The following is a 13,252-nucleotide window of genomic DNA, read 5'->3' as shown; positions in this document are numbered from 1 at the left end:
AGTGGACCTATATATGTAAGTAGGCAGAACTAGTACGCTTCTGATTTCTGAACATGAACATTATTTGTGTAGGAAGTAAATAATAATAATAATAATAATAATAATAATAATAAACTATTAATAAGGCTGATCTATTATGCTTAACAGGTTTTTTTTTCTTTCTCTTCACAGTAATTCTTAAAATTAAAAAAAATTATGTTAAGTAGTCCTTTCGATATTAAATTTTTTAAAATCAATCCCAAAATTTCGCTAAAATGTATTAACTAAGAGAAAAAAATAATAAAACATTTAATTATTTTAAAAATTGCTTTGAACAAATTTATTATTTTAAAAACTACTACAACTACATATGAAAGAAAATAATAAATTAAGTGATTAAACATAATTAATATGTTGAGGATAAAATTAAATTAATCGGATAACATCGAATTTAATCTTAATTAAATTTTATTTATTTATCGGTCAGCTTTAGATGAGTCTGAATATTTTTTTTTCTAAAAAAATATAGAAAAAAATAATAATTGGAGGATAAAATTATGAATTATTATTCTCTAGCTCAAAAAGCAGATTCTTTTGGTTAGAAAGAGGCATGGAATAAAAAAAGGAAACTAATAATTCACTGAGTGTCTGTCTCACGCAGCAACATTACCATGGGAACGCCGTACCCAACTCCGATCTCAACCTCCGAAACCCGAATCGGCTGGATCGGCATCGGCGTAATGGGCTTCGCCATGGCCTCTCGCCTCCTTTCTGCTGGCTACACCCTCTCTTTCTACGCCCGCAACCCTTCCAACCCTAACGCCCTCTCTCTCCAATCCCAAGGCGCCACCCTGGCCCAATCCCCGGCCCAACTGGCCCAACTCTCCGACGTCCTCTTCACCATGGTGGGCCACCCCTCCGACGTTCGCTCCCTCCTCCTCGACTCCCCCGTCCTCTCCTCCCTCCGCCCCAACTCCGTCGTCGTCGACACCACCAGCTCCCACCCCGACCTCGCCCGCCAGATCTTCTCCGCAGCACGCTCCCTCGACGCCTGGTCCGTCGACGCCCCCGTCTCCGGCGGCGACATCGGCGCGCGCGACGGCAAGCTCGCCATCCTAGCCGCCGGAGAAAAAGCCGTAGTCGAATGGCTGAGCCCTCTGTTCTCGATCCTCGGGAGAGCCACTTACATGGGCCCCGCGGGGTGCGGGCAGAGCTGCAAGATCGCGAACCAGATCACGATTGGCGCGAACTTGATCGGGCTGAGCGAGGGGCTGGTGTTCGCCAAGCGTGCGGGGCTGGACCTGAGGGAGTTCGTGGAAGCCATAAAAGACGGTGCTGCGGGTTCGAAGGCGCTTGAATTGTTCGGGGAGAGGATGATTGAGAGGGATTTTCGACCAGGGGGTTTTGCGGAGTATCAGGTTAAGGATTTGGGGATGGGGGTTGATGTTGTGGAAGGAGGAGATGATGCTCATCTTGTTGTCTTGCCAGGGGCTTCCTTGTCTAAACAGTTGTTTTCTAGCATGCTGGCTAATGGTCAGGGGAAGCTTGGCAGCCAAGGGATTATCTCTGTTATTGAGAGGATCAATGGGATCAATCAATAAAATTCCCACTTGTATTAAATATTTTCTCCTTGGAATAAAATTATCTCTTGTGACAAAGTGGTGTGTGTATGTGTGGTTGAGTTTCATTTGATGGTGGGGGACTGTATTTGTATCAGAAGCAACATGCATTTTATTGAATTAGAATAGTCGCAATTAATGCAAGCCTCTGTTTCCTTCACTTTGTCTTCAAGGCTTTTTTATGTCACAGGTTAACAAGATCCTACTTTTAATAGTGGTTACCAGTTATCGATAACCTACTCCATATGTGGGACTGGTGATGTATAAAAAAAGAAGTTGATGTGATGAATGCTGTGTGATCATTCTCTGGCTTGGAGTTGGCTTCATAAGTAGAAGTGTAAAGATTGGATGTATGGACTTTGGTTGGTGTGGAGATACAACTTGTTATGTTTTCATGTGCTGCAAATGCAGTGGATACATAATACATTTCTTAGTGTTTCAAAAAGTAGTATATGGTGGCACTGTCTTCCTGCCAAGCTTGAAATTTTGTTGGAAGACATGAATTTGGAAACAGTAAGACCTAAGAAGCTACGGATTTGTCAAAATATCCAACTGTTCAATCGGAGGAGTAAATATATTAGAGACCCGATTTCATTTCTTGAGACATCAAGTAAACGTGGAGAATTGGGAGTTGGAGTACTGTCAAACTTTGAAGAACAAATCTCAGTTATATTCACAAAACCATTAAAGGCAGTTATATTTCAAAATTATAAGTTTGAGAGACAAAGTGAGTGTATTATCTTTAGCAAATCTGAATTAAGGGGGAGTGTTGAGAGTGATTCTCTTTTTTGTTAGTTAGTGGTTTTGGTGTTTTAAATTACTTGCAACTATTTCTTTGTGTACCTAATTTTTTCTTGCACACCCAACCGATTTTGGACAATTTCAATATTGTCCTTCAGTAAAGCTCATACGGATTGACAATTCGTAAAGTTATTAAAATTAATGATCCATGTAGAACATGTGATTTTCTCATTATTAATATGACGTTCTAACCAACTGAACTAATATGTCAATTATGTTATAAAATAATTAATATCACTATATATAACATTAAAATTTCTAATGTATATTTAATACTCATATAAATTTACATAATAAATTTTATAACGATTAATTTTAATCTAATGATGTATTTTTTGCATATATAAATAGAAAAAAACCATAGATTTAATAAAAATTTATATATGTAAAAAAATATATTATTAAATTTATGATTTTTATTTAAAATTCATGTATGTAAAAAATACATTATTAAAACTCATGTTGTAAGTATTATATAACATCAATTTTAATAAAAATGATATTATTTTTATATTTATTATTATAGGTTTTGGAAAGAATCAATTTTATAAAGTGAAAAACCTATTTTTTTAATAGTGATAATATATAATTATATGACGGTGTGATGTTGTTCTATATAGATAAAAGGACCACTAGGATGGCCCCAATGTCTGTTATGATTATATACTATCACTGTCAACACAGTTGTACCATTAAAGTGATCAAATCTGTGGTAGTAGTATACAATTATGAGAAGTACACAGTAAACAATCATTTTCTCTTTTACAAAAAAGTTTAGAAAAGTGGGTCTGGTGCTCACAAGAGTCACAGAAGGATTTTCGCTCAAACAATATTTACAAAGCTAAATAATAATATATACAAATTATCTATAGTATTGACGAACGAGGTCTCATAAACATCGAGATTTACAATCACATTCTTATAAGATGAAAGCCATATCCTTATCAACCTTTATTTATTTTTGAATATGGTTTTAATTCTTTAAATTAAATATGTTTTGAGCGCTTGTATTTATTTTTTATATTGCTAATGAACATTATTTCTGGGGTATATTAAGATGGAAAGAGGATATAGAAAGAAATGAGAAAAAATAAAAAGAAAAAAGAAAAGATTTATAACAAGAGAAAGTGATAAATAATATAGTAAAAAAGAGAAAAAGAAGGAGCGAAATAAAATATAGCACTGTGAAAATCAGATGAAAGAGCAAATGAGTGCATATTTATAATTTTTCATAATTAGTACACCAAAGTACTATTATTAGTTTGATTTATAACATATTGCCATCTGCATTTTAATTTGTTTTTGTTTAATTCTAGGAAATTAAATGTTTTTCAAACTCTTTTCAAAAAGCTGCTTGATAAAACAACTATTTTTCCAACATAAATTAACCATGTTTCAAAACACACGCATATCTATTAAAAATTGAAAAGTAAGTATAATTTTCTTAAAATTCTACTTTACTTAAAACAACCTTTTTCTATAAAATCTCCAACTGTAGGAAGAAAAATTATTATGGTTGTGTAAAAAAAAACATCATTGTGGTTTTCTATTCTCATCACTTTAGCAGGAAAGTGATGGCGGTTTTCTATTTTGGAGAGAATAATATTCAAGCTGTCATAATTATATCGTGACTCATTATTATTTAACTGAAAAGCTGGGTTATGATATATGAATATGTGTATATCACAAACACTTGTTTTACATTTTTTCTTCTTCTCATACCAAACAAATTAGATGACGTGTTGATGCACCTTTATTCATAAAATTTACAAAATTAAGTTCTATCTATTTAAGATTTAATTAAAGTAAATGTTAAAAAGATTAGAAAACCTACTGTAGGAAGTCACGTACCACTTTGGTAGATCCGTATAAACCCTAATAATTTACTATGCCTGTGTTGGATTCCACCTTATCTAAAATTTTCTTAAAGAGTAACAGTTACATATTGCGAATATTGCGAATGAAATTAATTTTTTATTTAATGAATTCAGAGATACATGTAATTTTTAACCTAAAATAAAAAAATATTTGTGCTTTGAAAGTACACCAGAGTAATAGTAAACAATGGTTTATTTACCAAAATGGATTAAAAATAAAATAAATTACCATAATGGATTGGTTAACAAATTAATTACCAAAATGACTTGTTATATTATTGAAAAATCTAACAAAATAATTACATGTAATTTTATTTTTGTAAAATTTGTGTTTTTAATTCTTTATCTATTTAGATCCGTCGATAATGCCAAACTAATTGACAGAGTAGAACTACAAGGATTCCAAATACAAAATAAGAATTTTTTTAAAATTGAATTTGAAGTAGAAGGAATAAAAATTTATTTTTTTTAAGATTATATTGTATATATTTTTTTTACCATATCTTCAATTAAATAAAAAAATCACTAACAATATAAAATAGTTACCATATTTAGATCATGACTCATTAGTTGTCTAGGGTAATTTTCAAAATGAGATATGTTTTTCTGAAATTATTAAAAAAATTAATAATATTACAATAGTTTCATTTATAACCTATCTTTTAAAAATTGAGATACAATTTTTTTATTGTATTATTACAGTTAATTTTTTTAACTTTTATTTTTAGGTATTAAAGTGAATTCTTTTTACTCTATGGAAGAAAATATTAAAAAAAATATAAGCAAGTAATAATGTGATAATACATACATGAAGAAAAAAGAAAAGGCTTTAATTAACAAGAGATGAAAAGACGGGGAAGGCGGATTTTTATAGGAGAAAAACTGCGAAAAAGGTTATACAACTTAAAGTGCATAAAAAAATTGTAAATATACATCTAATCACAACAACTTATTATGTATTTATTAATTTTTAAAATAATTCAAAGATAATTTATTATTATATATCTATCATAAATTATCATCGACCGTAACTTTATAGACATGTAAAATTATTTTACATTATTAATAGATATGCATTAAACTTTTTTATTGAAAGAAAAATAATCATAATAAAATAAGAGAAATTTTTAAAAACAATTAATTACTCCTTAAAAATTAATATTATTTTTAATTATTCGTTATTAATTTCATATTTTTGAATATCATATTAAAAATAGAAAAACATCTGTTAGCTTCTGAATCGAAAAGCTTTGTCGCTTCTTATTTGATAATTGATACGCACTCATTAGTCATTAGACCATCACCGTGGCACTGTCATTCTAAACTCTATAAATAGCCCTCATTTTCTATGTCTTTATCGCATATCCATCAGTCTCCTTCCATTCCTTTCTTCCAGATCACAGGTATGTATTTATACACGTTTCCCTGAATCTTGGTTTTTCTTTCTTTCTTTCTTTTATTTTCCAATATGATCACGACATATTTTTAGACACTACTCTATCACTTACATTTAATGGTGAGTTCTACCCTGATCACACGCTGCAACTTTTCTGATAGTAGGAATTCTGAGCTAGATATGAAAATTTCTAATTAATTTGATACATGGAAATCCAAACAAGCTAGCTAGCTCGATCACAAGATCAATACCGAAAAAAAAATGAATGTCCTGATAGCTAGCTAGTCAAGGATATATTCTTACCTTAATGACTTGCATGTGTAATTAAAAATATCAAGTATTTCGGAAATTTTTGTGGTTTGTTGAAGTAATTTTTTTATTAATGCGAAATATTAATAATTTATCAGTTTTATTGATAATTAATATTTATCAAAAAAATATAATTAATCATTTTCAAATAATAAAATATTTTCTTAATTTTTAATTTATAAAATTCAAATTCGAGAATTTGGTTAAAAAATGTTCCACTCAGCAAACAAAGTATGGTGTGTTGAACTGGTTTATGTAGTAAAATTTAACTCTAAGATGATTAAATAAGAAGATATACAAAGTAAAAAATGAAAGTAATAATATATATATATATATATTCTTAGTATTAAATGAGTTATTTGAGAAAACTTATTAAAACAAATTAAAGCTATATATAGACACACTTTTACTTTATCCTTTCATAATTATTTTTTTTTTACTAAGCCACACTATTTATTTATTTGAAATGCTTTTCGTGTGAAAAGGTAAAATCAAACCAATGGAGTTGGACTTGACACCAAAGACAGCAGAAGTGTTGTTTGAGGGAGATGGTGGAGGTTACTACACTTGGTGGAGTTCTAAAGTGCCACTGCTGGCCAAGACCAATGTGGGTGCTGGTCGGTTAGTGCTTCAGCCTCAGGGCTTTGCTCTTCCTCATTATGCAGATATATCCAAAGTAGGTTATGTGCTTGAAGGTCAGAGCCCAATCTTAATATAAATATATATATATATATATATATATATATATATTATTATTATTATTATTATTCTTTACTTAGTCTCCCGATATATATCATGCTAGTATAAGACCACTTTTTTTAAAATGTTCATGTTCTACCAATATAAAGTGTTAATTAATAATCAAAAATGATAATTTTTAAATTAATCGTTACATGCGAAATAAGTATGGAAGAACATCATTATATGTAAAGAGCCTGTTTTTGTATTTGATCTCATATATGAACAATCGATCACTAATGCATAACTTTACTATGCATCAAGACTCGTCTTCTTTTAAAGTAATTATTATTACTATTATAAGAATGAAGAACTTACCTTATATAACAATATTTATGATTAAACGTGGTGCACAGGGAATGATGGTGTAGCTGGGATGGCACTCCGCAACACTAGAGAAGAGGTGGTTGTGAAGCTTAAGAAGGGAGATGTTATACCAGTGCCTATTGGAAGTGTCTCGTGGTGGTTCAACGATGGAGACTCAGATCTTGTCATTATTTTTCTTGGGGAAACTTCAAAGGCTCTTATTCCTGGCGAAATCACCTATTTCTTTCTAACTGGGCTTCAAGGAGTTATAGGAGGCTTCTCTAATGAGCTCACAAGCAAAATATATGGCTTGGACAAAGATGGGGTGGAAAAGCTCATAAAAAGCCAAAGTGGGGTTTTGATCATCAAGCTAGACAAAACCCAACCTTTGCCTAAGCCACAAACGGAAATAACCAAAAAGCTAGTCTATAATATAGATGTTGCAGACCCCGAAAATGTTGTGGAAAATGCTGGATTAATCAAAACCTTGACGGAGCAAGAGTTTCCTTTTATTGGAGATGTTGGGTTAAGTGTGATTAGAGTGAAACTTGAACCGGGTGCTATTAAGGCACCCTCATACCCAATCAACCCTACGGTTCGGTTAATTTACATTGCTAGAGGAAGTGGCAAGATTGAAATTGTGGACTTTAGTGGAAAGAGTGCATTAAACACTCAAGTTGAGGCTGGTCATTTGCTTGTTGTGCCGCAATTCTTTGTGGTTGCACAAATTGCTGGGGAAGAAGGAATGGAGAGTTTCTCTATTGTCATAACTACAAAGTAAGTTGTTAAATTTTAAATCTTATGATCTTAATTAATTAAAGTTTAAATATGTTTTATATATCAGTAAGATATATTTTTTTAAGTTTATCACTTAAAATAATTTACCTAACATTTTTAAATTTTTATTTTTGATATTTAACGTTAATCTAAATTCGTTACATCATTACTTAATTAATGATGTAACATTCTTTCAATTTATCACCTTAAAAATTAAAAAATATAAAATATTAAAATAAATAAATAAAATAATTTTGAGGTGATAAATTAAGAAATAGATACATTACAAGTATAACAAACTTATTTAATTCATTAATTAAATCCATGCAAGAATACAATAAGTAACAGGTGACATTTAATAACATTAAAACTATTAGTTAATAATGCTTTAAAAACTGTGTGCTACTATAAGTACATAGAAAAATAATTGGTTGCATTATTTGCAGTCCTTTATTTGAAGAGTTAGGTGGAAGGACATCAATTTGGAGCGCCTTGTCACCATCTGTGCAACAAGCATCTCTTAACGTGGATTCAGAATTTCAAAGCCTCTTCATATCCAAGATCAAGGAAACCACAAATCTCATTCCTCCCACTACTTAGTTTGCACTTGTTTTTGCATATATTTATGTATTTTCAGTGCGTGATGTTGAGTGTTTATTTGGCTGTGAGTTGCTTTTGGAGAAAAGTCTGTGTTGTGATGTTGAGTGTTTATTTGGCTGAGTTGCTTTTGGAGAAAAATCTGTTGTGATGTTGAGTGTTTATTTGGCTGTGAGTTGCTTTTGGAGAAAAGTCTGTGTCTTAAACTAGCCAGATGAATAGGTTTTGTTCTCTAAATTTGGCACGTGTTCAACTGTGCTAAATGTATGTTGATAATGATACTTCCTAAATTATTTCGTCTTGTTCAAGAATATTATAATAAGCGTTTTGATTTTTATTTTGATTGATTATTATTACATCGTTGTCAAAAATATTTATTCTAGTCTAGAAACATTTTTAACTTGGTAACCTGTCGTATTATTCAATTAGCTGAGTAAGTTGATCGTTTTGAGGCTACTCAGTGTTTCGAACATTTGCTATCTGATCGATCCATAATTTGATCAAGAGGGGTCCAGAAACATCAATCGTTAACGTGATAAATAGCTATATATAGTCTCAATCAAAGGAATTATTGTGATTGAAAATATATATTTAATTGGCCGGGTCAATACATGAATATATTTTCCTTCATTTATCGAGGTAATAGGGTTTCGTCACCATCAATATAATTACCCAGCGTCATTGTCCAATTGGGAAATAATTTCTGTAGTAGCAAGGTTATTAGGTTTTCGTGTAACATTTCTCCGTTGGAGATATGGTGAACATTGAACAATGGGAAGTCGGAAGCAAGCTACAAGCTCGAGGGAAGCAAAGGGGGATTTAGGTTGTGTTAGGTAGAGTGTATGGAAATAGAGAGGAGGATAAAGGAAGAGAGTAAAAATAAGGAAATGTTGGTTGTTTGGAACTTATAAGAGTGATAGTGTAGGGCAAATTTTTTAAAAGTATGTGAACCCATTTTAAAAAAAAATCTGCACAAATAAGTCTGAAATTAAAATATATATATATATATAGACTCAAGAGGAAACATAATCGATTATGTTTCCACCGTAATCGATTAAGTTAGACTTTTCTTCCTCTTATATAATTATAATAATAAAATATTAATGATAAAATAAATAAATAATTTTATTTTGTTAAAATCAATTAATTTAAAAAATTAATTTTCACTCTATTTTCTTTTTAATAAAACTTTAATTTTTACTCTATTTTTTCTTTTCTCACCTATATATTTACTTTCATTCTCTTACTTTTTTTCCTCACAACAAAACATAGTGTACACGCAAGCCTAGGTATGAAATACTGAATAAAATATTATCTCCTATAAAAATTACATGTAATTTAATAAAGAAAAAGAAAAGAAAAGAAAGAAAAAAAAGTTTAGTGGCCACAAACTTCAACATTTCAACCTGATAATTGTTGTTTCAATCAAAGAAATTGTGATTGTAATTAGTTATTGGGTCAACACATTCATATCCTTCCATTCATTTATTGCTCGATATATAAAACTTAAAGAAGTATTCTGACGAAAATATTTTCTTTAAAACAAAAGCAATACAACGGCATAACTTTTAGAAAGATAAAAGTTTAGAATTTTCTTAAATCGATATCATCATCATCTGAAAATTATACATAGACAAATACGGTAGTACGTACATCACACGCATCGAACTAAACAGTAGGAGGGATGAGATTGGTAGATTCCTTGATCTTGGATATGAAAAACTTTTGAAAATCAGAATCCACGTTAAGAGACACTTGTTGCAGTGTAGGCGAAAAGGCGTTCCAAATTGATCTCCTTCCAGCCAATTCTTCAAACAATGGCCTGTAAATAAGATAATCAATCATTATTTTGTTAGCACTTAATTATACTGTGTCATACTTTAAAGTAATATAATCAATCATTTTTAATGTCATTGCATGCCATGTGCTACTTCTTGGATTTTTAAATGAATATATTTTGTATAAAGTCATACTTTGTAGTTATTACGATGGAGTAACTCTCAATTCCTTCTTCACCCGCAATTTCAGCAAGCACAAAGAATTGTGGCACGACAAGCAAATGACCAGCCTCAACTTGAGTGTTTAATACACTCTTTCCACTAAAGTCCACAATTTCAATCTTGCCACTTCCTCTGGCAATGTAAATCAACTGAACCGTAGGGTTGGTTGGGTATGAGGGTGCCTTAATAGCACCCGGTTCAAGTTTCACTCTCATCACACTTAACCCAACATCCCCAATAAAAGGAAAATCTTTCTCCGTTAAGGTTTTGACTAATCCAGCATTTTCCACAACATTTTCTGGGCGTGCAGCATCTATATTATAGACTAGCTTTTTGGTCATGTTCATTTGTGGCTTAGGCATGGGTTGACTTTTGTCTAGTTTGATGATCAAAACCCCAGTTTGGCTTTTTGTGAGCTTTTCCACCTCATCATTGTCCAAACCATATACTTTGCTTGTGAGCTCATTAGAGAAGCCTCCTACAAGTCCTAGAGCCCCAGTTAGAAAGAAATAGGTGAATTGGCCAGGAACAAGAGCCTTTGAAGTTTCTCCAAGAAAAGCAATGATGAGATCAGAGTCTCCATCGTTGAACCACCACGAGACAGCTCCAATAGGCACTGGTATAACATCTCCCTTCTTAAGCTTCAAAACCACCTCTTCTTTTGTGTTGGGGAGTACCATCCCAACTACGCCATCAGTCCCTGCATGCATGTGTGCCATAAAATTGAGGAATTTAATAGGAGACAGCGATGATCACCAAAGTTATAAGAAAACTAACACCATATTCAGAAAAAATCTAAGTTTCATCTCAACTAAAAATAGAACCAAGTTAAAATATATAAATTAGGAACAATTTTTATACCTTAAATTAATTTTTGAAGTTTAATTAGACCTAAACTTACATTCTAAGATTCTAAGATCCCGAGTCATTTAAATTTATTACATGATTAAATACATAATACTATTATATTATGGATGAGACTAATTAAACTAATATTTTGATCGCTTGGTCAGATTATTTTTAATGAAATCTCTTTTATTAATAAAATCTTACTAAAAAAAAATCAAGCCCAAATTTATTCAAACCACCAACCACTTGTTGGTGGTTGGTATGTCATAAGTGTGTGTGAATATTAAATTAAACTGGTATGTATAACTTGTAATAGAAATGGGAGGGGAAATTAGAATTAAAAAATAAAAAAGATATGATGATATCTACGGGTCTGACCTTGAATGACATAACCAATTTTGGATGAATCTGCATAATGAGGAAGGGCAAAGCCACGAGGCTGAAGCACAAGGCGACCTGCACCAACATTATTCTTAGCCAGGAGTGGCACTTGAGAACTTGACCAAGTGTAGTAACCTCCACCATCTCCCTCAAACAATGCTTCTGCCGTCTTCGGTGTTAAGTCCAACTCCATTGATTTAATCTTCCCTTTGCTCATGATCATAAAACATTAGTAGTGTCACTTATTTTAAAGAAATTGTAATGCTAAATAAACCACTCCAACACAAAAATTAATTTACAGAAGTGATAGATATTTAAACACTAATTGAAATAAAATTAGGCATTCATTAGAACGTATATATTTAGCCGCGGTTTGTTTACATGTACATCATAAAATTATAAATTTCATGTCTTGTGTGTCTACAAAAACGAAAAGTTATAATAGTATTGCTAGGTTGATAATCTCAAAAGCTAGGAAGATACATGGTTAGTTCCCTTAGTTAAACTTACGGAACTTAACTTATGCTTCTTAACTTTCTGTATCATGCAAATCTAATCATTAATCAATATTAGAAATTTCCACGTCTAAAGATATATATATATATATATATATATATATATATATGTATATATATATATATATAATTACTACCACTTTATCTTACAACAAATTAAATATCAGAACATATAATTACAAATTCATAGTAAGCCATGTATTTACCTGTGATCTAGAGGAGAATAAATACAACGAGGACTTCCCTCAATCCGTCTTTTGTATTTGAAGATAACTAATCAAAGAAAGAAACTATGAACAAGCAGCGAATTCGAACTCAGCAATAAGGGGTTTAGGTGCATCTCAACGACCTGGCTGAGAAGAGAAAACGGATATCACTTTTCTTGTTAGAGAAATACCAACGAAGGAAACACCAAACTAAATATATATGGAACTAGGGACAGTGGCGGATCTACATTATGGGTAATGGAAATAATTGTCCTCACAAAATATTTTTTTTATTGAATAATTATTTTCTTCACTTCCATAAAAAATATATGTTATCTTTATAAGATAATTTTTTTATAATAAAATGAATATGAATAATAGTAGAAGATAAAAGAGAGAATAAATTGATACTAATTTTACCTATTTTATTTTTATAAATTTTACTGTTTTTAATTTTTTTATTACCATTTTAAATAAAATTTATATAATTTTTTATTTGAAAAAATATTAAATTATTTTTTATCCAAAAAAAATTAGATCTCATGTACATTAACTAACATATAATTTATTTCAACTTCAAACAGTGGTCTTCAGATTGAGTTTTGTTTTGATTCGAGCATAAACAATATCTCTTCACTCCAGTCGCTAAGCTAAAAGATGAAAAAAGTCTTCCAATCTTAAAATAGTATTCATTGTAATATTCACGTATCATTCTCGATAACGTATTGGTATATCTTTTGACTTTGTCAGATTGACTTCATTACTGCACACATGCTTAATTATAAAATAGGAAATGATTCATGGATATCTTTTTTTCTACTTTTTTCTATAAACACTAATTTATATATATGGGTTTATTTTTCTTGTTACGTTATGCATTAATTATATATATCATATTATAT

At 30.9% G+C, this 13,252-nt stretch overlaps 3 protein-coding genes across 4 annotated transcripts; 2 read left to right on the top strand and 1 right to left on the bottom strand.

Moving 5' to 3' along the window:
* Positions 1-435: 435 nt before the first annotated feature.
* LOC100816810 (probable 3-hydroxyisobutyrate dehydrogenase-like 3, mitochondrial) lies at positions 436-1,742 on the top strand. The gene has a single exon (XM_003524964.3). The coding sequence runs from the start codon at positions 651-653 to the stop codon at positions 1,578-1,580; it is 930 nt and encodes a 309-aa protein (XP_003525012.1). The 5' UTR covers positions 436-650; the 3' UTR covers positions 1,581-1,742.
* Positions 1,743-5,639: 3,897 nt separating this feature from the next.
* On the top strand, positions 5,640-8,690 carry LOC100816293 (13S globulin seed storage protein 2-like). The gene is given in 4 exon segments (NM_001254203.2): positions 5,640-5,679; positions 6,467-6,676; positions 7,076-7,802; positions 8,249-8,690. Coding segments are annotated over 3 exon segments (1,077 nt in total). The 5' UTR covers positions 5,640-5,679; positions 6,467-6,480; the 3' UTR covers positions 8,403-8,690.
* Positions 8,691-9,919: 1,229 nt separating this feature from the next.
* LOC100815756 (11S globulin seed storage protein 1) lies at positions 9,920-12,596 on the bottom strand. 2 transcript variants are annotated; one of them, XM_003524962.5, is made up of 4 exons: positions 12,351-12,596; positions 11,627-11,836; positions 10,373-11,099; positions 9,920-10,221 (listed from the first exon to the last, which is right to left on the bottom strand). In XM_003524962.5, exons 2-4 carry the CDS (start codon positions 11,820-11,822, stop codon positions 10,068-10,070), a joined length of 1,077 nt encoding a protein of 358 aa, XP_003525010.1. In that variant the 5' UTR covers positions 11,823-11,836; positions 12,351-12,596; the 3' UTR covers positions 9,920-10,067. The 2 variants fall into 2 exon arrangements, with proteins under 2 accessions (XP_003525010.1, XP_006580228.1); XM_006580165.4 differs by having other exon boundaries at positions 11,627-11,831; positions 12,351-12,577.
* Between the last annotated feature and the right edge of the window lie 656 nt (positions 12,597-13,252).

Source organism: Glycine max, chromosome 5 (assembly GCF_000004515.6).
Source record: "Glycine max cultivar Williams 82 chromosome 5, Glycine_max_v4.0, whole genome shotgun sequence".
Taxonomy (NCBI): Eukaryota; Viridiplantae; Streptophyta; class Magnoliopsida; order Fabales; family Fabaceae; genus Glycine; species Glycine max.
The sequence above is the reverse complement of the archived record's forward strand: the minus strand, read 5'-3'. Positions and strand labels throughout refer to the sequence as shown.